The sequence below is a fragment of the Columba livia genome, chromosome 4 (assembly GCF_036013475.1).
Source record: "Columba livia isolate bColLiv1 breed racing homer chromosome 4, bColLiv1.pat.W.v2, whole genome shotgun sequence".
Taxonomy (NCBI): domain Eukaryota; kingdom Metazoa; phylum Chordata; class Aves; order Columbiformes; family Columbidae; genus Columba; species Columba livia.
This window is the reverse complement of record NC_088605.1, coordinates 59,791,806-59,816,087: the sequence shown is the minus strand read 5'-3', so window position 1 is coordinate 59,816,087 and position 24,282 is coordinate 59,791,806. Positions and strand designations below refer to the sequence as shown.

Sequence of the window (24,282 nt, the reverse complement as noted above, 5' to 3'; positions counted from 1 at the left end):
CGCACCAAATCCCACTCCCACACACCAGCAATAAATGGCTGCAAAGCACCCACAGAGTACACAAGCAAGGGGGAGAGATCAAAGGATGACCCACACCAAGACACACAAAAACAAGAACAGGCGATGGTTCTGTTGAATATTTTAATATCTGCATTGCCTTCATAGCGCAATTAAAGCAATCTTTAAAATTCACTTATTACAAATGTTTGTCAAGTCTATTTTTCCCCAGAAACATTTTTCTTACTTCCTTGCACATACACCCAAACACACTATAAAAACCTCATTCATAACATCAAAGGAAGGGCAATCATCATTCATGTAAACATCTTTCTTAGAGTTATCCATTTTTTAAAATTCATGAATAAACCTACAGATGTTCAGTAAGGCTCATAGTTCGAGTACAAATGTCATAAAACACCTATCAAGTACTGTATACAAGTTAAATACTCCGGGGTTAACTGTTAACACACGTGTAAGCTCACCCCAAGGATTATTCTTTAGCACTTAGTTCTTCAGAACAGACACCCAGTAATTATGGGCTAAAGAGTATTAAAACAGCAGAAGGCCCAGCAGAAACTGTTAAGTAATACACAATTTTAGTCTGGATCTGAGCTCAAGAGTTAAATTCAGTACAGTTACAGTAGGAAAAGTTTTCTAGGAGGAAATCTGCAGAAAGGAAGGATGGGTCCGTTTGTACAGTATCATGGAGGGACAAGTTGAGAGGTATGTCCTGAAGATGTGACCGGCCTTGCTACTGCAATTATTTATGACAGTCGTGTGTAATGCTGCATACATACTTTCCCAAATAGCAGAAATGACCATTTGTAATTGTAAAGATCATCTGTTGCATCCCCTCTTCAAAAATAAAATTGATCTACTTATTACATCTTACAAAAAGACATCCTTTCAAATTTGCTTTAGATCTTAGTGGAAGGTTTGTTGGTTTTTTTTTTTTTAATATTCATTCTACCATGAAAATATTTCATACAAACATCATTTTACGTACAAATATGTTAAAACTTGTGAAGAGGGTCTTTCCACACTCATGATTTTATGGCTTCAACATTTAATTGCTTAGAATTTTTGTGTATACATTTGTCCTGGAAAAAAAAAGTAGTTACAGTCAAACTGGTAGAGAAATAGGGCAGGAGCTTCAGTTGCCTGAAGACAGAAGAGCGCCAAGAGGAGGGTCCATTCAACAGATAGCGACCCTAGTGTTCAAAACCTTTGATCTGGGGCAAGTAAACATGCACTCAATCTTGCACCTTTTAAAAAGAAAGAAAAAATCCCTTATAAGACTGCTTAGAAATGCTTTGTCCAAAAAAATATATTTCTCATGTTTCCAGTATACAAAGCAAAAGGAAGAAGTTCTCCCCAGGGTGCAGATGAGCACGAAGCCCACTTACATCCATAGGTAAAGCTGCTCCCACGCCTGCGTTCCTCGCCCAAATGCTCTCAGTGTATGTCAGCGGGTGTAAGTGAGGAAGAGGTGTCCAATGCAGCACCTCAGCATATAAGGAGACACTTCAGCAACATTATTTTCAAAGCAACTGGTTTTTTTTGTTTGTTTTTTTGTTTTTTTTAAGTGCTTGGAGGTGAATTCCTCAGGCACCCACAGCTGCAGCGATTCTGCTGTGCCAGAGGAAAAGAAAGCAGCAGGTCACCAGCTCTGTACAAGTTCTCACCTCACCGCAATGTCAGCGCTTTCCAAAAGACTGTCAAATCGAGCAAAAGGATTAAAAAAAATAAATCGCAGAGGTCTCTGGGACAGAAGCGACACTGTACAGTTCCTGGCACAACCGAAGTGGTGAGCACCGGTTTTGACTGAAGGACAAGGGCACCCACAAACAGCAACAGGGACAGCTCACCCACAGCCGGGGCTCCCCCAGGGCTTGCTGCCGACTGGGAAGGAAACAGCAAAGTGACCATTTCCACCACCTCTCAGGTCCTTCCACCAGGAGACATATGCTGGCTACTCTTCTCCTCCAGTGCCTGGCAGAGAGCAAGAAACCCCTGGCAGCGCTCTGGCTTCCACACCAGCGATGTGCTACAACAGCCCCGGGGAAGAAACCACAGCCGCTGCCAACTGTGTGCAACACGGAAAGGCCGAATTAAGGAGAAGGCCACCTCGTCACCCCTGAAATACACAGCTGAGCAAGGCTGAGCAACAGGCCTCCCAAACACCTCGACACCTGTGCCAGTCACCCAGGAGCTGCATCGAGGAAAAAGCACAGGCCATCCTAGGGGGTACTGTTGCAACTGTGTTTATGTAGGTTAATTTTTTTAATTACTAAAAAAAAAAAAAAAAATCTTTTCCAGATTTGTAAAGGAAAATCAGGTAGATCCCAAAGAGTCAAATAATAGCACGAGACTCAACCTGAGATACTGCCCCCAGGCCTAACCCCTTTCCCTCTTATCCAGAGGAGTGACACAGCAGCAGGCAGCTCTCACCTGTAACTTCTCATGCTCCCTTGTCTCCAAGATTAACCACTTCTCCAGAAAACTAAGCTTCTGTATTCCTGGTGACAAAACACAGTGCTGCTGTAGCAGGAAGATCCATTTATCTTTTTTTTTTTTTTAAAAAAAAAGAGGCAGCAGCCTCTAACACAGGCTGACATAGGCTCTGTCTCATAAAAGAGCTCAGGTAACAAGCCTCTCATCACAGAGGAGCCTCATGCAGCACTGTAGACCAAAGGCAGATGCTGGGAACTGACCTGTACCTGAAAAAAGCAGCAATTCCACCTTCTCCTACACCATTCTTTAGTCACAACAGGCACTCTGAGAGCCAGCTGCTCCTCCAGGCTCATCTGATGGGCATCAGCTCTTCTTCCAGTTTCTGTGCCGACAGGACAGGTCTTTGCCCAGGCTCTAAGAAGCAGAGCTTCTTTACTTATTGCACATTCACCAATAATCAGCTGCATTCAACAAGCTCAAATGGATTGCTTTGCAAAATGACTACTTCACCTGCTCCAAAATGAAAACCATATTTTGATGTGGGTCTCCTGTTACTATTGATAAATAGTTTTGCTAAGCTGGTCTCGCTACCTAGTGAGCCCCAGAAGCTGAGCTGCAATATGTTGACCAAGTTAAGGCATTATTTGGAGTTCTGTAACTAACCTGTGTTTGAACCTGTGGTTGCCAACACACACCTCTCAAAAACCTCTGAAGAACACAAAAAGCCCTGAGCCCTTTCACTACCCAATGGTAAAAAACATCCCAACCATCCCCACTCTAATAGACCACAAAGAAAACAAAGAAGAATTAAAAGGCCTGGTCCTGAATCAAGCCAAAGCAGCTTTATAATCACAACTTCTATAGAAGGTTGGTCACTGAAGAAGGGATCTGTAGGAGGACCAATAGATTTTAACAGAGCAGAGAGAAAAAGGACAGCAGAGCTAACAGGGACAATAGCCACAGCTGTGGCGTACTACCAGGCTACAAGCATACACAGGAGTATCTGCTTGACTGCCACCAAATTAATGGCTTTTGAGAACACACAGAGAATACCTCAGTGCCTTTATTTTTTTCCCTAGAATTACCCGATGTTAGGATGCAACCATCTAACCTGAATACACAAAGAGCACCTATCTTGTATTTATCTCAAAAATCAGGAAATATGAACACTGACAATTCTATTAACACATAAGCAACTCCACATGAGGAGGAGATAGCAGAGGAATTGGAGACTGATTGGGAATGAAGCTGAAGGAGCTCTAGAGATCAGAACATTTGAAGCACAATTCACTAGCAGGCACAAAGAGGCAAGCAGTGCAAAGACTGTGGAAGGAGCTACCACCCATTCACAGCAAGGTTCAGCCACATATCTTCCCTCTCCTCTTCCCTGCACATAAACACAAGCCTCCGCTTCACAAACATCATGGTCCTGTCAGAGGAATCCACCAGAAGCACACAACAGCCTCCTGCCAGAGAGGCAGGTCTTCCTGCGAGGGCCTGAAACAGCCATGATCTCAGGGAAAGATGAGGACACGCATGTTTTTTTTTGAGGTCGATGTGCTGAAGCCGTGCTGCCAACTGGCCTTCGACACCTCCCTCACCCAGGAGGCTCAGTTGTGTCTCTGCAGGCCCAGCCGGGTCCCTGAGCTGTCCCTTCTGCCGGCCACCTGCCCTGGACGAGAAGCGGAGCGTGAGGAGATGGGTGGCGTCAAAGCCCACGTTCAGATCACTGCTGAAGGGCGTCAAAAAGCCCTGAGCCTACTGCCCCCCAGCACAACCATGAAGCTTTTGCGCCAGCTTAAACGGCGAGGTGCTGGGAAAAGCTTGTGATCAGCCAAAGGGACTAAACAGAGCCCCAGGTTAGAGAGGTTCTTATTTACCATTTCTAGCCCTGTGTGGGTAGCAAAGCGAGGATTCTGGGACTGCCCACCACAGCAACCTCACCCTTCTGTTTGTAGGTACCAACCCAACACACTCTCCGTGTCCAGCTCCACATACAGCCAGACACCTCCGGCCCTTCAAGCAACCAACCGAAGTGCGTTGCCACAGAAATGTAGGTTTGATTCCCAAATAATTTATGTTACATATATACAAACTTTTTAAAACTACAAACATCTAAAGAAAGTGTTGCAAATGCATCTGAGTTTTTCCTAGGCTGCTAAACCCAAAAGAGAACATTGGAGTCCCAAAAGGGCTCCAGTATCCAGACCAAGATGATACGCTATTTCTTTTTTATACAGCATTAGGCAAGACCAGTACAGTATCTGAAAAAATGCACAACTCCCCTACCCCTGAAAAAACCCCAGAACACAGTCCTGCAGGTGAATATTCACAAGCCTCCCACTGTTGACTGCAACAAAGCTATGGATTGACTGCTGTTTCTAAATATGAGCAGTGAGTGATGTTTGTACATTCATTGTTTGTCTTTCAAAAACAATCTTTTCACATATATATTTTTAAAATCTTATTTTGATACCTCGTACTATATTAATTTACTGTCTCTCAAACCAGTACTACTAAAAGACGGCTACAAGGCTATATTCTTTGTCAACTGAACACATACAAAAGATACAGCTCTCCTCAACCAAGTACTACAGCCTGCCCTCAAATACAGACACCTCCTGTAGAGAGAATTCATGCGAGATTCAAGCATCGCACTGCTACGATTTTTTGCCTCGAGAACCGGCTGCTTTGACACAAAACAACTCACGGACACCAATGCAAGTAACGTGCCCGCCTTCCAGACCACGCGCTTCTGAAAGCCCTTCAAAAAGTGAATCTGTTTCTCCTTCCAGGAAATCTTCATGCAAAGAACAGCATCATCTGCATGTCATAATTATAAATTAAATAAGCCAGCCATCAAGGCTAGATAAATATTAGGTTTGAACATGTTGCTATGCTATTTAGAGAGCCACAGAGACCAACACACAGCACTCTCACATACACATACAAGCCTTTCCACTAGTTAGAAAGGATTTTCTCCTGCAAAAGAGGATTTGTAGAAAGAACAACGTTCAGACAAGAGGAAAGGGGAATTAAAACCCAGCCTCCTATATGCTAATAAATTAACTGCTCTATTGCAAGATTCAGATCAAAGGTTTAAAAAGGCAAAATTATGCTACTATTAGAGAATATCAAAATATTACTGTTATCATCACAAGTGGCATATATGCAAAATGCAGTTGCACAATAATGCCTAGGCAGATAGAGAGCAACACTAAGTCTGCCGACTAAAAGTGAACGATATACCCATTTTAGTTTCCTGTCTAGTCTTTTGGCATCTTTGCATATGGTGCAAAAGCATAAGCTACCAAAGAATATCACGTCTCGTATAGAATATTAAATAATTTCTCAGATAAGTCTGGTGCAACTCTAGCTAATTTTAAATCTGCTATGAGTAACACAGTCAAACCTAGTTAGTATGCAAGAAACTTATCTCTTAACACAGAATGCAAAGTTATGATGCAACAGCATGAACAATCCCTGGTTGTCCAGTTTTCAGTATAAAGGTAGTGCATAGATCCAAGTTTCTATTTCAGTTTGCTGAACAGAGAAGCAGCTTCTGTTTCACTTTTGCTGGGCAGCCTGGAAAGCTTTCAGTTCCAGCTGGTACCACTCCGGTGCCTCCGGCCCGTTTTGCCCAACGGGGTTGTGATCGTATCCATAAGCCACCGTTAATTCTTCATCCTTCTCCACAGCCCTGATGGTACGGATACACTTGATAGGCCCAAAGCGAGGATGAACAAACCTAGACAAAGAATAAACACTTTTGCTAGGCTTAGCTGTCAATTCACAGACCCTGTTAGCCCCTTTTTATCGCTTTAGAAGTCACTCACAGCTCACAGTAGGATCATAGAATCTGATAGCAGATTGCTTTGAGTCAGCCTTATGAAGGCATAAATAGGCAAAAATATCAATGTATTAAAACAGCTTTGTGTAGCTCTGTTACTGGAAGTTTTTCAACAGTCCTGCAACATTGCTTGTTTGAAATACGTAAGTAAAACAAAGTTAATCACTGCCACATGCCTTGGGCTTGCGGTGGTAAACATCTGCGTGACAGAGAAACAGTATAGATTATGAGAGACTGGAGAGCGTGGAAAATCACTCATCTCAATTTCCTCTGTACAGGTTACCTACCAAACAATCACAACATACTTCTGCACATCTTTTTACCCCAGGGTCGCACAGTAAAGGAAACTGGTTTATTTAAAGAAGGAAAACTATTTTCTAAATATGTATCTCCACAGGTCTGTCTATTTATACATTGGTATGAAAATATTTATACCCTTGAGCGTATGTATACATCAAAAGTTTCCTAGTGCTCTGCACCAACTGAAGAGCAGCAAGATGTTTATTTTTTGAGTTTCAGGAATGACAGCACATTTGATGGTGCTGGTCAAGCATCTGTAGCCCAGCAAATACTGTGTGGTCCTAGCCAAGCTACTTACAAGCCCAGTTACAGCCCCTGAGCCCCCACTGCTGGGCTGCAGCTTCCCCTCCCAAACACGGGACCCTACTTACGGGTCATAGATGCAGTTGGGAGTGAAAGAATGGTTGGCCTTGTGCCCCAGCGAAGCGCAGTACTTGGCGGCGTGGTTGTAGGGCTCTGGCACGTCTATGACTGTTTCGTCATCCAGGGATATTGTATTTCCATTGAGGGACCAGTCTCTGCTGTCTACCTAGTTTGCAAGGCAAAAATCCAGTGTGTGCATGGAGGGGTCAACTTTGACAGCAGTTTGAAAGCAAAAGTTCAAATATATGCAACTAAACCTGTCTATAAGTCATTAAAAAACCCACCACTTTTTAATAGACACTTAGGTGAAAATGTACTTTCTTTCAATAAACTCATCATATTAAATCCTAAGGGTGGGTGTAAGATCCTACTATAAGAAGAGCATTTCAAAAGGAGCAGTGAAAATTCAGACTGACTTTTTGCTCTCCTTTACCTCCTGGTGTGTAATTCGCACTCCGTTGTAGAAGGACATCACTGTACTGGCTTCTGCTGCTATTTTTGAAAATAATCCTTCTCCAGCACTGGAAATGAGAGAGACATCAACATACACCCTACAAGGGGAAACAGACATGGAATTAGTGATTTGCTACAGTTTTCATTTTCAAGAAGTATTATCACCACACTACCGGCATAAAGACTAATACTTCAGCAGAATAATAAAATTAAACAATTCAAAACCTCCAAACACAATTCCTTCTCCTTCCTCTCCTCCATACGTTCTCTGGATTTTGGCAAAGTAGAGATATGGTGGGGATGACTTTATCTGTTAGTTTGGAAATTCATTTTTTCTAAGTGCCAATCACTCAGTGATGGGTTCAGCTCAATAACTCTCTCAATAACGTACCAGAATCCCAGATGTTCCCACTAAGCTGAAGCTGTTGGTGTACATGCACTGATTATTACTCTACCCAGCAAGAGTTCTCAAGGTGAAGACCCAGATCTTCAAATACTTGGTGCAAATTAATGCCAGCATTTCACTAATTGCTTATTTAGGTATTTCCGAGTATCAGAAAAGGGCTATAACTGAGATAGTTACAGCGCAAGGTGTCTTAAAATCTAGGTAAAAAGTGTAACTGTGGAATAGCCATGGAGGAAGTAGAAATGTATCACTGACTGACTACAACAGGACAATTGCTGAGGAACGTGTTTTGACATCTCAGGGTTATCACAAACAGTATCTCACTTTCCTTCAGTTCGATGACTTAGTTTTGCCACTTTGCTACACCTGTAGGGATGGGAGAAAACTCTGTACAAGGCATGACATCCAGTGAAACACACTGAATGCACCACACTGCAAACTGAAGCTAGTTACACTTCTAGAAAATAGGGAACAGCATACTTATTTGTTCAGAATGTTGCAGATGTGGCCTATTAGTGGTGTCCAGGACTTGACTGAACATGCCCTTGAAATGCTAAGAAATTATCCTCATTTAATCTTTTAAAAAGGATTGGTGTGTTCTAATCACTAGAGTGCCATTTTATCGTGCAAATCAGAAAGACATTTGATTAAGTCAAATGCTGACTGATGTGGAGTACGAGTTCTACTTCACAAACCCTTACACACTTCTTTTACATCTTAAATGAGGAAAGGTTTGCAAAATTAGGCCCTAAATATGTAACAGCAAAGAAACATGGACAATATTCAAAGAGAGAAGAAAAAAAAGCCTACCTCTCTGACTCGTAAGGATCAGGAAGAAGTGCGTTTGTAGAAATGCAGGATGAAGTAGATTTGTCAAAACTGTATACTGGGCCTAAATAAAAACCAGAATCAACAAAGCAAATAAACGAATTGGCAGTACTGAAAGCATGCAACCCATAATGTAATCAAGACATTCAATAATTAAATTTTAATGACTGCAAGAAATAAAAGTTATGCTTCCAAAAAAGGCATTAAATAGAACACACCTGTGAGAGGTTTTCAGTGAGATACCGTTTCTTGATCATTTTTTCCCTTTGACACACTAGAGTAGCATAGCAGACTATGGCAAAAAAGTGATTTATATGTTCTTCAAGCTACCAACTTTTAAAGGAGGACGGGACAGACTTTCAAAATGGACTCTCCCAGAATCTCTGATTCAAAAGTAAAGCGAAATTTAAAAGGATGTAGTCAACACCGCATTAATTACAAAAAATCTTGGACTATTTAAAATATGACATGTTTTCTATTTCAAATCCTGAAGAGACTTCGACCAGTAGATGATGTTCAGTAATCACAAAGTACACTTGCTACAGTAATTTATTTCCTGCCATTAATATGCAACTCAGTGGTACAGCTCTAATGATAACATTACACCCCTCTGCAATCAGCTGCCTGGACTGCCTGGGAGATGGGTTAAGATGCAGGGGGAAATAAGATGGAGGGAAAAAATAGACAACCCAACCCAAAACAAACAAAAAACCAAACCAAATAAATGCAAAACCCAAACCAGAACAACACCAAAACCGAACAAACAAAAACACCAAAAAAACCCAACCAAAACCAAAACCAAACCTCAACAAACAGAGTATTGCAAAGTTTGATAAGAGGCCATTGTCCCTGGTATCGAAGATCTGTTCTGGCTGAAGGCAGCTTCATCCAAAGTGCAAATGAATCCGATTTACAAAGCACAACTGTACCCTCTCAGAAGATACGTTTTAAGTTAAATTTTGATTTGCTATCACAACTGAGAGATTTAAAATAAAAAGTCTCATGCATTTGACTCTCAAGCCCTTTTCCACTGTTGCTGTTTCCCTTTAAGTGAGACAATCTCTGCTGGCTGAACAGTAAAGGTGTTAGTATAGTTCCTGTCAATTACTTAATGGCCCTGTCCACAGCTTAACCCATTCACCTCCAAAACATCACATACACCTCAGAGCAACAAAACCACTCCAGAAGCAACAGCCCTGGAGAAGGAGCATGGGCTACATGGGTCAAGGGCACCACCCTGACCCTAACCATTCCATAGCCACTTTATATCAACAGGTTTAGAGAGACTAAAGGGTGCTGGACAACCAGACTTACACAACAACTCAATCCAGTTCACTAATTCCAACCGCTGTGTCCTTTCAGCCCCATCATGCAGGTGCCAGAATATTCACTGTGCTAACACTCACTTGCACAAACCCAACTGACAGAGCCACAACCAAACCACAGCCTCCCTTTCCGCTTTTTGTTATTTTGCTAACAAAACAAAGCCTGTAGCTGTGCCAGCGTTACCACTGTTGAGCAGGTTTTCCTGCTGGCACGCATAGCAATGGCCATGGTGTGTGTGACAAGCAGGACTGTGCCCATGAGTGCAGGAGGGAAGGGTTACAGAACACGGTTCAGCAGCACCACCGCATGGGCCACTTCCCACTCATTCCCAGAGCAAAGGAATCACCCCACCTGCCTTTCTGTCCAACCCCATAATTTAGAAAAAGGGCTTCTCACTAACAGACTTATTATCACATCTCATCACAGCCAGCCCTTAGAGCCTCTAATGGGAAAAACTGTAGAAAGAGTTGTTTGTGGTAAAGAGCTGACAGCAAGAATACAGGTTTCTGTGTTAGCTGAACTTACTGCCTGGTACTACTTCAAACTGAGGTTTCCCATCCTCCACAGAGGTCAGAGTTGCCAGTTTTGCTTCTATCATTTCTCCATCTATGAACCTTCCAGAATACGCAGTCTTTCCATCAGGATACACATAGGCTATTTTCTCTCCAGTCATCTCCCCTTCTTCATTCACTTCTCCCACAAGGCTGCCTCCATCCTGAAAGCATGGGCAAGAAACAAAAGGCAGAGCATTTAGTTATACTTTACTGTCTTCAGTAAATTAAACAGATTTTTCCCGACTTTTTAAAAGAAGCAATCTAAGTTACAGTAAGGTCAGATGTGAGCTCATGAAAAGGAGTGAGAAACAGACACGTGAAGAAGCCGGGTGAAGTCATTCCAGTCAGGATAAAACTGATAAAAGAAATTAAGTGAGTTTTCTGTGTTGTTTGAAACAGGCAAAACCCAAGGTCATTTCTTCCAAGTGACACGAACACTGAGCTTCAGCTGCCAAAATTTTTAAGTGAACAATCTGTGAACCAAGGTCCAAAGCCGCACATGAACTTTGAGTTTTCTTAGCACGATACTGTGCGCTAGAGGAAAGAAAAAATTAAAATGCTGCTTTGCTCACTGCTAATTCATGGTACATCAGAAGACTTGAGCCCAATAAAAAAAACAGCAAAAACCCACAGTTGCTGGACAACTGGAGAGTTTCTCTGTCCTCAGCATCCCTCCACGATTTCAGGTGTTGCTAGACAAGAACAATTCTTTGCTGAAAGCCATCATCAGCAACACTTTTCCTCTCTAAGCTTTACACATTTCAGCCCTGGGCTTTGCCATATGTGATTTGCCTGCAACTTCTGTTAGGTCTGTTTGCAGAATGAGACGCACAGATTAGCACAGATCTAATGACTTTCTCATGTCTATTTCAAAAAGTACAAGGAAACATCTCCAAATAGTGCCCTAGAGCAAAACCAGCAGGTGGGATGTGGAAACAGACTGGTTTAGATCAAGATCCCTGTGCACGGACTCTGTTTCAGAGTGGGACCATTTTGTTCAACTCCAAGGATGAAAGAGCTTCAAAGACACCACAGTAAGGAAAGTGAATCTTAAGTCTGGGTAAAAATTTGTGCACATAGCATCATGCACAGAATCATGCATAAACATTTGCATGGCAAAGGTTTTTTTTGAACACCTTGCGTCCTTTAGTCCGGCAAGATAATGACAAACACCCTCCAAAGATCCACATTCCCAGAAGGTACAGCAACACTTTGTGAGCTGGAAGACGAAACAGGAGACATATGACCTGAAGGGTCAGCTGTGTGTATTTCATACACTAGTACTGAAAACCTGCTACTTGTATGGCAGCATGCACCACACATTTGTTGATTATAACACACAGGCTTAATACTAGTGAAAACCAGTAAATAAAATGAACAGACAATGGTGAGCATTTGAAATGAATCTGCAGTTAAAATATGTGCAATATGTAGCACAGGAGTAGATTGTTTTTTTGACCAGCATCTTAATTACATGTAGATGTTTTCCCCAACAACAACATAAAAAACTCTAAAAACCAGTAGAACCACTATTGCCATAACTAGCATAGCTGTAAAAGCACATCATAAATTTCTCCAGAGTTTTCCAGAAGAATATCCAAGTGTTTACTAAGAATCAGAAAGATCAAAATCTGGCTTGCTTAATGAGCAAAGCACTTGTCCACCCTCCAGTCAGAGGTACAGCTCTCACACCAGTTACGTGTGATTTGTTGGGCAAAGCCAGGCTTCACAATATGCCCTGCAGAAGTGCACAAAGTCTCCTCTCCTGGTTAAATAAGAGCAGCAGGCCGCAATAGCTTGCAGGGCTCCCATGCCTCTCTTCTGCAGACAGCACTACAAAGCAGTAATGGGATCAAACTGGAACACAGGAGGTTCCACTTAAATTTGAGAAGAAACTTCTTCTCAGTGAGGGTGACAGAGCACTGGAACAGGCTGCCCAAGGGGGTTGTGGAGTCTCCTACTCTGGAGACATTCAAAACCCACCTGGACATGTTCCTGTGTGACTTCATCTGGGTGTTCCTGCTCCAGCGGGGGGATTGAACTGGATGATCTTTTGAGGTCCTTCCAATCCCTAACGTTTTGTGATTCTGTGAAATCACTCTCCCAGCCTTCCCGAGGAGATACATGTAAGTGCACTTCCCAGGGACAGGGTTCCCTGGAAGATGAAAATGGTGGAGGTATCTCACAGCCTTGCTAAATTCTGTCTATTGTGCAAAAGTTCAACACTGAAAAAGGTTTAACTGTATGCTGGATTATCCAAAATAAGAAATGCACAAAACCTCCACCTGGATTTTTTTGTGTTGACTTTTGGCTAGCTGGATCATGGTATGTATTTGTTTCAGCTGGGGAGACAAGAAAGATAACATAATGGTGTGATTCTGCAATAAAGAGAGCAAGTGGTCAGGCTTACCGGGTAATAAATCCAACAAACTCCATGTCGAATGTTGTCTTTATACTGCCCTTTGAATATGAGCCGCCCGTCACTGTCATACTCCTGGGCTGGTCCATTCAGCTCTCCATCCACATATGTGCCATGAAGGACCACTCCATCCTCGTAGGTGTAGATTCCCTGGCCTTGCAGAGCATCATCAACATAGTATCCCTCCAGGGTGCTGGTAAAAAGGGAAAGAAAACAGCAGTGGAAGACTATTTGTCTCTCTAGGAAGTGAATCCAAAGTCTCAACGTGCAGCACAGCACAACCCTGTTCCTCTGCCCATCATTCTACATACTATCAGTACAGAGGGGCTGGGGGGAAATGTTCCAGAAAGCCAGGTCCTAGGAGGAGCTGAACTGTCAATACTGCTGCTGGGTACCTTACAGCCCTCCCCAAAACGTGCACCGCTGCTGCAACAATCGCCAGGCATCACTGTTCCCTTGTCTGAAACTCTAATGCATTTGCTAGTTTCGACCAAATTTGAGAGGAACAAGGGCAAGGGGAGTAGGAAGGTAAGCCTGATTTCTCTGGAAAGCTGTGAAGAAAAACAGAAACTTGTTTCTGGGGACCTCCAAAAGGCAGAAAGTGACTTACACTGTCCTTTCACCAGGGTGCACTGCATGGACACTGCATTCTTCACCTGAACTACATTGCTGAGCCTTTTTTATAGGCTGGGTGGCATATTAAAGCAGCAAATGGACTGACTGCTTGTGGTCAAAGAAGAAATTATTACTCAAGCTGGCTACTCTCACATTAGGATTTTCTATCTCCTCTGTTTGGATCTTTGCTAACATCTCTCTGGTGAGATAAAAGTGAACGGCCACACAGGTGGACCATAATGGAGCATGCTACCAGTTCAGTGTTAGCTCCCCAGTGACACACTTACCAGCAACCTGTAATGGATTCACTACAAGCACTGCCTTTTTTCATGTATTCCTATTAAAGTGGAACACAACCTGTCAAACAGAACTAGTGGTGCACTCGGATTTGAACAAACAGACATGATTTCAATTCAGTTTTGTCTTGCAAACCCTCTAGAAGCGATGCAATAATATCTCACAATCTGCTTCATTTCTTAATAAAGGCTGCTGAGAGAAACTAAAAGGAATGAGAACATAACTGTAAAAGAGAATCTGCTCAGTTATTTCTTTCTCAGGTTAGAATTATCATAAGGAAACGCACTGTTTAGCTTTTACCCCAGCACACTTGGTGAACAGCCGGCTGCAGTGCACGTACTTTCACTGCACGCTCCTTTTTTCTGATGCAGACGTGTACATCTACCACATAAGCCCAAGCAGGTCCGGGAGCACGTGGCTCTACGTGTTTTACAAAACGTATTTCCAAGAGCTGCAGGAGGCACGTTTTCTCAGAACTAACTTTCTGGCTTCTAAAGCTTCACTCTGTTTTCACATAACTTGGGCACGCTGGTTGAGGTCTCCAGGGGAAAATCCACTACAGTAAGAGAAGGTACATCACCCACGATGGACAGCGTGTTTACAAACATGACTTCAGCTTTGGTTTTCCACAGCTCCCTTCACAGCAATGCTGTTTTAACCATCCCCTTTCCTCACACTGCACGGTCCCACAGCAATGCTCACACAGCCTCAACGCAAGGCCGATGCAGAGCAGGAAAGCGGGCTTACTTTTCAGTCGGATGATGAATTTCTTGATCCAGGTTGCTGCAGGGCTGCACAGACAGCTACAGCAGCACAGCACATGAGGGACCCACCACAAATCTGTGCCCTGATTTGACTGTATTCCACCATTTGACAACACTTTTTCCTCCAGTTTATTACAGATCAACAGATTTTAAATTCATTGTAGCTGACAACACATACTGAGTCCATATGTAGGTTTACCGAAAAGAAGCAGCTACCCCCAGTTTATGTAATGGAAGAGAACAAAAAACCTTGTTGGCTTCAATGGTATTAGTTGAAGTTAACAAGCTGCTAAATTACGACAGTGCTTCAGCATCGGAAAGAAATATCTTTTACTGTAACTCAAATCTCTAGGTTTTCTTTAATTGTATTAAGCTCCAAATTGTTCATCTCTTTCTACTCTCATATCATCTAAGGAAATCAAAAGAAAGGTACTTAAAGTAAAAAAATCCATGTCTTTCAACCTTGCCTAAAAGGTCAGGTTCTCTCAAACTTCTATACTTCCCGCAGCTTTTTTGAGCTATTCCCCACCCCCCAACACTTCTCTCTCTCTCTCTTTTTCTAAGGTCTCAAAGTATGGTGTCTGCAGCCAAACACAATGCTTGCAACTACAACCAGCACAAGAAGGAATAAATAGCTTCTGTGTCTTGCATAAACAAAATCTCGTCAATACAAACCCTGAACTTGCCCATATTTCTCTGGTTTGCTTCTCAGATTGTTTGTGATAATGTAAAGTTTTACTAAAGTTAAGATTTATGAGATGTACTGTCTTCCCATTATCCACCAGGCTTAGAGGGGATCAAGGATATAAACCAGAGATGAGAGCTGGGGGGGGGAATACTTACTCCATTATGCTTCCAGGTATTAAGTGACATTGACAGACCCTGTTCTCTCACTCCCTGATCTCCCACCTTTCCCTCTAGATCGGAACATTCAGAACTTTTTCTTAAAAATAATACCATTCTCTACCATGATGTGGGAGATGTCAGTTTAGAAGAGTTTGTAGTTAAAGGAGAACAGCGGCTGTATCTCAGTGCCAAACACGACTCTCACACTCAGTCACTGCACAAAGTGTTCTGTGAGGCGCACTCCAGCAAACCTCAGCATCGATGAAAGCTCAAGTACAAGATCCAAAACAGGGAGTATGCCAGAGGTGAAACTCCTCTCTCTGAAAGAATACGTTGGGTTCTGTTATATTTTTGAAGGAGGAGGAAAAAACAAGTAATATTTCATTCCAGGTTTCCACTCTCTTAAATAACCAACAGGAAGTGGGCAGCTATTCCAGTAAAGGGAAAAGTTTTCGCAGAGGCAAACAAGGCAGCTAACCCTATTTCCCAACACTCAAAAAATGGGAACGCTTACATTGCTGCCAGTCCAGGGGCTGACAGGACTCAACTATTCCCAGCAGCCCAGCTGTCAGCCTCTACCAGCAGCCTGTAAGGAAAACAGATCCAGGAACGCTGAAACCAGGGAACTCACTGCACTGAAGCGCACAATGCTGTAAGGGGAGAGGTGTTTTGAGAATTCTTTGGCATTCATTTCTGTTCTTTATAAACACTCAGCCTTGCCCATGGCACGGTTAATGGAAACAGCACGTCCTGTTGCACGCTAAACGATTCTTCCTTCAACACGCCACGACACCTGAACCATCCACTTATTCTTGCTACCTGGGTGTAGGCAGGTAAATTGCAGCTTCTTTAGCAACTAGAGTCCCTGCTCGCTTAACTCTGCTTTAGCTAAATTTAAATGAGCTTAGAGCAGTTTATAAAAACATCCCATTTTCCAAAACCATATAACAGACTATTTTTGTATATTTTCATTTTGCTAGTTCCTGCAGTCATACAGTAGCCAACTGTTCCATTTTTAAGGGTTATGAAATTAAAAAAAAAAAAAGTTGGCAACACTGAAGCTGTACAGAAAAGACTCAGCACAGGCGGCAGCAGCCTGAGTTTTCCCACAGAGCACTGCCTGTACCCTGGATTACTTGGAGGAGCAGCTCTACAAACAAAATAGTGGGTCACTTTCTCTGCCTGTACAATCAGCAACTGCTCTGCTGAGATCATCAACAAGCACAGAAGCCTTACGTACATGTGTCCATAGAGATGCTGTCTGCTAACTTTAAAAAAAGGCCATTTTAGAGAGGTCAGCTGCTGAGCAGTACTGATTTTCAGTTACTCACACAAGATTTAATAAGCCCATTACCAACAACAGTGGGGATTTTTCTTCGTCTGAGTTTGGAGGCCTGATCAGTTCCTGCATAACTGAATAAATATATTATCTTTCTCATGAAAAAAAACACCACGATTCTCAGCACGAAGCAATTGCAAAGGCAAGAACAGACAAGGAGCTGACTCACTGAGAGCACAATACCTCCGCTCCTGCTCACAAGTTCTCTGAGCAGGAGGAGAGTAGACCCGGCACGACTGTCAGTTTAACGGCTGCTATTCATAGTGCCACCAACAGCTGCAAAACCATGAAGAATCGTGTCATTTTATACATCTGCTGCTCTTTTGGAGGAAGTTCTGAGCAACTGCAGAGAGAAATGCTGTAGTTGGGGGAAGATGCACAAGGTGCTCACAACAAACACCTGAGAAGAAAACACATGCACAGCTACAGATAAGCCCGATTTCACTGTCACAATTCCCAGTGAAGAGAAGGGCTTTTCTGAAGATAAATCAGGCCACAAGCAACTTGAAGAGGATTAGGCAGAGCTGGAAACAAAACCATATTTAACTCGGTCCTTTAACCTCTAAACAATTTCCGAGACCGAGCACAGGGTAAGCCTCTCTCCCAGGGTCCCACGTCTGTGCGTGGGGTCTGGCACAGGGAGCTCCCAGTCCACCTGCAGTCTCTATATACAGGGCTGTAAGGAAAACAAAGAATTCTACTTGCAGTTATGGACTCAAACTGCAGTCCAAGTCGTCGTCCGCACGGTTTCCACTAGCTGTGACCATCTCCCAGTTCTTATGGTTTCTAATTAGTTCATGACTTTACAGGGCTAAAAGTGCTCACGCTGCTGCATCCTCCCACCAGGGAACAACTCCGGGCATTGCGTTACACACAAAGCTCCCAAGCCCCCAAAGGTACCCTGTCAGCACTATGCCTACAGTAGCAATACAGGAAACTTTCCAGCTAGTTTTTAATGACAAAACTTATCCAGAAACTCAGCAACATACAATCAATGCAAGCAGGAGGCAGAACACAGAAGATAAATTGAAGAGTCAGTGTCTACCTTCCATCGAAAAAGAAGAACTTGCCACGGCCATTCTTTTCTCCATGCACGAAGTTTCCCTCAAATCTGTCAGTCGATGAATAGGTGACTGTACAGAATCCATGTGGCAACCCATCATCATCTAGATGCCCTGAAATAAAGTCCAGACAAAGAGCAAAGGAACATATTAAGCATTATATAAATTTGCAAACCTGTTCTGATTATACAGGTACTTGAAATGCAGTAGCTCCCTAGTGCAAAACAGTAAGACACTTCTGTTAGGAACAGTGATCAGAGATTCAGTTCAACTAAAGTTTGTACTGGGGTAACACACTTTGCTTAAAAGAAAAAATAAAAAGGGTCAGGATAAAAGAAGAAGTATGAGAGACAGGAGAGAGAAGGGAAGAATAAGCAAAAAGACATGTTTCTAGAAGAAACACAGTTCACACTATTCTAACTTGTGTTTATATATGTCTTAAAAAAACCACCAATAATTATTTATCTAAAATACGTATTTCCTGGTGAGAAGATAATAGATTCAGACTTAAACCACTGAGTAAGAAAGGGTTTGTTCGTGTTTTTTTTTTTTCTTTTGATAGGTATGTCTTACAACAATGCGGGTGTGCCACCTTGTAGCTATACACACAGGAATTTAAAGAAATAAAAGCAGGTAATATCTGTAGTACTATGCACTTTCAATATGCCAGTCAAGTTGCTATTTCATATTTTAAATGCCGCTCTCCAGTGCCTTTCTGACGTGTTCACATTACATCCCCCAGGCCATTCCCTCTCCCAGCCATGTCAGTTTTCCCCATTTCAGCTGTTGCACGTGGAGAAAGCAGAGGGGCGACACACTTGGATCCCCACCTGCACAGGTCTGTATTTTATGGAATACAACCGGTCAACTCTGATTAATTTAAAGCATGATAAAGCTCATATTGTATCTCCATCTGCCTCTTCAAAGCCAAAGGAAAATGAAAGAAGCGTGGTTTAAATAACTGTTATAGTCTAGTTTACCTGCGTGAAGTTGGAGTCCTTAGCGCTGCACTAGGAGAACATCGCTCCGGCTGCAGAACCAAGATGCTCGAGCTCAGCAGGGCTGCTTCCAGCACAGCCATACACCAGGTGCGGGAGTAACACGCTCCCATTGTCACATCTTAGCAGGTATAAATTTTGCATGAAAACTGATGAATAAATAAAAGCTAGCGTATATTTCCGTTCTTCCACATTTGTAAATAGAAACTGACCACCGATCCCCTGAGTGTCTTGGTGAGGCACACAAAGCCTACTAGAGATGAGAGACAGCACACGCATCTACTTCTGTAGGCTTCAGGTCATGCTCTTCTCTGACCAAATTTGCCCTAAACTGAAAAGGTTCAACACACACCTGGAAAGGCAGAAACTCCAGTGTGATGGGGAGTGACGACAGCCCAGGCTGATGGAGGCAACAAGTGGCACTCCAAACCTTGAGTCCTATGCCCAGAGAGAAAAGAAGCTGTGCGGACAGCAGCGGGAAATGCCATCCACCCATGTGGCTTCAGAAAGCCAACTATTCATGCCCTGATTGCAACAGGTCCACAGGGTTCTGTGGGCACAAGGGTACCCAGAGGAGAGATGCATGTTCATGTGTTCTTCTCACATCACCATAAGCTGCTGCTTCCTTGGGATGCTTCACAGACCCTCAGGGACATCACAGACATGGCATGATAAGGATGTGGGGCAACATCTGGTCAAGAAGTCCTCTCCTATGAGGTGCAGAACCTGCCCTAGCCTTTTCATGCCAGAATCATTGACAGAAGAATGGTGCGCAGCACAGGATACTTTGTCAGGATATATTTCCAAACTTTTGTCTACCTTGAAGTAAAATTTCATTTAAAAAAAGAAGAGAGCAAGACAAAGATAGAGAAAGGGAAAAAAGAGCTAAGCAAATGTTCCTCAGAGTAAGCAAGTAACGCTGTGCACTTTCACTATCCATCTCCTGTACTTTTTACATTAAGTATGGAAATGCACCCAGAAAGAAGGCAGACAGGAGAAAATAATGGTGAAATATTTACACTCATCCAAGATTCCCTCCTTCCCATGTGTGCTCCCCAAAGTTTGTCCCGCACCTGCTCTGGCACTTGCCTAGTGCCCTGTGCAAGTCATTGCAAATCGCTAAGCTGGCAGAAAATTCCTCCCTTCCTTGCTGTCTGGGGGAGCTGAGCCCACACCCCACAGCCACGCAGAGCTGGGTGGCTGGGAGCCCAGCTGTCCCTCGGGACTAGCAACCCACCTCGCTTCCAGTTCAGCCACCTCACAAACATCACCGAGCTCTTCAATGAAGTTCCCTACACTGAAAAAAGTTAAAAGCTTGAAAAGCTAATAAAAATAATTTGACATTTCTTACTGTCCAAGCTGCGAGAAGTAACAGAGTAAAACGAGAAAGCAAAAGTAGGGGGCTGGGGAAAAAGCTGCATCACTAAAGGGCTTTTAATAACTTTAAAGATAAACCCTTTAGAACAGAAAGGGCAGTGTACTGCTGTCTCCAAAAAGAAGAAAGGCTTTTTTTCCTCCCATTCAGTCAGAAGATCCCTTTTTGTAGAAGAGAAAAGTTTTAGGAGTTATGTCAATTTAACTAAAAGCTCATTGAAATTTCCGATGTAGACACCCCTTTTAGAACAAAACTGACCATGTCAGCATTTATGGTTTTAATTAAAGGCTTCAGTTTTAACCATATGGGAAGGGTATAGTGGTGTAAGTTCACAAACCCTAATCAGCACAGTACCAATTTTCCCCTCACTACAGGAGAAAAACTTCTATAAAAAATTTGGATTTTAAAAAATATACTGGTACATTACACTATTAAAACAAACAAACAAACAAACAATCTTGCAACTTTGTTGTCTGTGACTATTCAGTTTTGTCAAGATTTTGCTGGAATGCAAAGCCCAACACAAAAGCTGCCATGCTTGTACACAGTATGCATGTCAGGACTTTTGCACGGTACAATGCAGACTATCCCAGAGATTTAAACGGTCAGCTGTGATCCATTAGCCTCTATACAGGGTCTGAATCTCAGCCATAGTACAAAGAACCCAATTCTTCTAATATGCTAGAGATTTTCCCCTATTGGATAAAACAAAATACCCCCCCGCCTGCTTCCAACAAGAGACATTCAGTCTGTCTTAGTCAATAGAGAAAAAAAGTAATTTCAAGTTTAACTACATAGATGCAACTTTTCCTACGCGGCTGAGGCCTTAGGCTCTAATTCTGTTCCAGATGAACTCAATGGAAAAAATACTCATTATTTCTGTGGGAGCAAAGCAGAGTGTTACACTTCCCTTTCTCACCTCTCTCCTCTCACAAATGGAAAACAAACCCGAAGCGTGTAATCATATTTTTCAATTACTGTAAATCCTCACTTTCATTACTTTTTAAAGCATCTCTCAATATCTCCGACTGTGAACTTTTCAAGAAAAGGAATTACACTGACAGGGGGTAGTTCACAATGCAGCGTGATGAGGCTTACCAGTAACACTGAGCTACACAAACCAAAGATAAATGCTCTTTATTGTCAGTACTGCTATTACTTAACAGAAGACATACAGTGTGCATCATCAATAAAAGATTCTGGCCACAAAGATGCCAGATGGATGCCTTAGGAGCAACAACGATAAACAACCCCTCCCCTCACAATACCTATAAAAAATACACCTGTTGATTTCTGCCACATTTCTGACTCCCTTTGGGTAAATGCAAAAACACCCAGCCAGCCTACTCACCCCCCAGAGCAGCACCCTGCTTCTGCGTCACTCAGAAATACACTTTCAGATACACTGCTGAATAACATGTACTTTAAAAACTTGTTTCCTTAGCCCACAGAAACACTAAGCAAATCCAAAATAGAGTAGAACACTTTACCTGGGATATAAGGATCAAAACTATGACTCCTTGCCCAAGACACAATTGTAAGCCATAGATTTGAGGAGCAAGGAGGAAAGAAAGTGGAAAAGACATCTGTTAGCACGCAGGGCATACCCCATCCATAGCACCCTGCGTTTGAAGAATCTCACTCCCCTCACAATCATGTTTTATACAACAAAGCTTTCATTTGGCTCTGTTACCACACGCCTGTTCCATAAATCCAGATCCTAGCAGCAGCTGCTTAGCTCACATCTATTGCTAAATTATGCTGCCGTGCTCGATGTCTTCTACGGAAAAACGCGCTTTGAGGCCTAATCCTCCTGCCACAAGATACAAACAGCCCACCACCGAACGATGAGAATTACCGGCATCTTGTCATAAGCAGCTCCTTACTTTGTGTGCTTAATCCCAACAGCTGAAAATCCAGGGCTGCTCCTTCTGGCAGGACTGTGCCCTGCGAGGAGCCCGGGGGAGCAGGCGCTTTCACATACTGCTGGGCGCTCTGTTCAAGAGCCGCAAGAGGCAAAGCCGAACCACGCTCCTGGGTGCTTCGGGATGACGGCACGTTGCTGATTTACATCGCTGCGCGCCAAGGTTTCCATCAGGGATGCCTTCCAGAGGCGTGTGCCTCAGTTTCAAAACTCTTGAAGGGTTAGTCCTCCACTCATAAAAGGCTAGCACGAAAGGAGGTGTATATTGCCCAGGAGATGGGCCTTCCTGCTCCAGTTCGGATGACTCCACTCCAGCTCTGCTGCCCACATACACAACTACTGTCACTTCTTCCTCCTGCTGTTTTCCCTTTTCAGCATGCAGTAACATAACCGCAGCCCTAGAGAATGACTGCCTCTCGCTTCCAGAGTATTTATCAAGGCCAGGTATACCTTGATACTAGTTAACCACTTCAGGAGGAGCCACCACGGCCAGCAGCCCGCACGGTGGCTCAGGTGCTAGTATTCAGCACGGAATCACAGAATCATTTTGGTTGGAAAAGGCCCTTAAGATCACCGAGTCCCGGCTCTAGCAGTACAGCATGTCCTGAAGGGGAAGGGACGCGCAGCCCCGGTACTGTGCCACAGCAGAGGCAGCAGGCACCGCAAGCACAGAGCAGAGCAGCGGCCCGTCGTGCAAACCCCGGGGCACAGACTGCGGGCGGAGGGGCCACCGCCTGCACGGGAGCCACACCAGCAACGGCACAACGCGACCGTTTCTTGTTTGCTTGGTTTTGCACATTCGGAGCACAGTAAACGTCACCAGCGGGTTCAGGGGCTGGAGCTTTCCACTCGGGCTGGCACGCAGCGGGCGGCAGCCGAGCTCCGACACCGGCCCCGGCCCGGGGCTGCTGCGGGCTGCCCCCGCCCGGCCCCACCGCGCCGCGCTGCCCAGGCAGCAGCGCCCCCGCCGCCGGTCACACTCCGCCACGTGCAGCGCGGCCGTTGCATAAGCCCGCTGATGTCATGCGCTGCCGCCGGCCCCGGCCGCCCCTCTAGGGCCGCCACCTGCCCGGGCCCCCGCGCACCGGGCACCGCCTGGCGCCCACGGGGCCGACTCCCCCGCTCTCGCACGCCCGCCGGTGCCGGCGACACCCCCCCACAGCAGGTACCTTCCACGGTCTCCTCCAGCGTCTCCTCGTCGCTGTCCATGGCGGCGGCGGCAGCGGCGGGCGGGGCGCAGCCGCGGGAACCCGGGCGGGGGCGCGCGCGCTGCCCCGCCTCTCACCGCCCCGTCGGGGAGGGGCCAACTCCTGTCCCCGCCCACCTGTGCCGGGAGGGGCGGGGCCAGGGCGCGCGGTGCCCGCCCGGCGGCCGCAGGGCAGCGGGTTCGAGGCGGAGCCGCCCCCGCCCCGCCGCAAGATGGCGGCTGGCGGAGGGAGGGGCGGTGGCAGCGGGGGGTTCGGCGCGTGTCAGCCGCCCCAAGTCGCCTCCAGGGGAAGCGATGGGGCGCGGGTGCCCCGCGAACGCGTGTGAGACTCACACGGGCAGCGGTGCACACGGTGCACAGGAGAAAAGCGTTTATTTCTCCTGAAGAATGTCGGTGACACGGAACAGAGCAGCACGGGCGGCTGGAAAACCCCCAGCCCAGGTTTGCACCAGGCTAGCACAGCACCCTCGCAATGCTGCTCCAGATTTGTCCTTACACGGAGGCGACCTCCTTGCGGAACCCTCACAATCACCCAGAAACCGCTTCTGCGTCCACCACACCCAGAAACACTCTTACCTGATGCTCTTGGCATCGGGGGATTTAACTGCCATGACACACGGGCTCTTGGATTTCAGTTTGGCGGGAAGGGTGAGAACCCCAAGCAGGGACTGCACCTGGTGAGCTCTTACCAGGGGCCGTGGGGACGGTGCCCTGCCACCGAGTGCCTCAGTGTACCTGCAAGGGATCTCACGCTCCCCCGCAGCTTGACAAGAGGCAGGAATCACCTTAAAGGAAAGTCGAAGTGTTTCTAGGTCTTCATCTGGCGGGCTGGGGCGCACAGGAGGTAGATCCTTCGTCCTACCGGAGGTGACCCAGACAGTCGGGGGCTGGAGCACACGCTCT

At 44.7% G+C, this 24,282-nt stretch overlaps 1 protein-coding gene across 2 annotated transcripts; it reads right to left on the bottom strand.

Moving 5' to 3' along the window:
• Positions 1–1,080: 1,080 nt before the first annotated feature.
• On the bottom strand, positions 1,081–23,498 carry SETD7 (SET domain containing 7, histone lysine methyltransferase). 2 transcript variants are annotated; one of them, XM_065062019.1, is made up of 8 exons: positions 23,342–23,498; positions 17,860–17,989; positions 12,945–13,146; positions 10,506–10,695; positions 8,637–8,718; positions 7,401–7,518; positions 6,976–7,133; positions 1,081–6,202 (listed from the first exon to the last, which is right to left on the bottom strand). In XM_065062019.1, the coding sequence occupies exons 1-8, from the start codon at positions 23,379–23,381 to the stop codon at positions 6,022–6,024; spliced, it is 1,101 nt and encodes a 366-aa protein (XP_064918091.1). In that variant the 5' UTR covers positions 23,382–23,498; the 3' UTR covers positions 1,081–6,021. The 2 variants fall into 2 exon arrangements, with proteins under 2 accessions (XP_064918091.1, XP_064918090.1); XM_065062018.1 differs by having other exon boundaries at positions 3,517–6,220.
• Between the last annotated feature and the right edge of the window lie 784 nt (positions 23,499–24,282).

What these genes read in the sequence shown, in the direction of transcription:
- SETD7 (XM_065062018.1), bottom strand. Translation starts at nt 23,381, where the DNA reads ATGGACAGCGACGAGGAGACGCTGGAGGAGACCGTGGAAG. An exon ending in GATCCTTACGAGTCAGAGAG is followed by an intron (nt 7,519 to 8,636) that starts GTAGGCTTTTTT and finishes TTCCCCTTGTAG; the next exon opens with GGTGTATGTTGATGTCTCTC. An exon ending in TGCGAATTACACACCAGGAG is followed by an intron (nt 7,134 to 7,400) that starts GTAAAGGAGAGC and finishes CTTGCAAACTAG; the next exon opens with GTAGACAGCAGAGACTGGTC.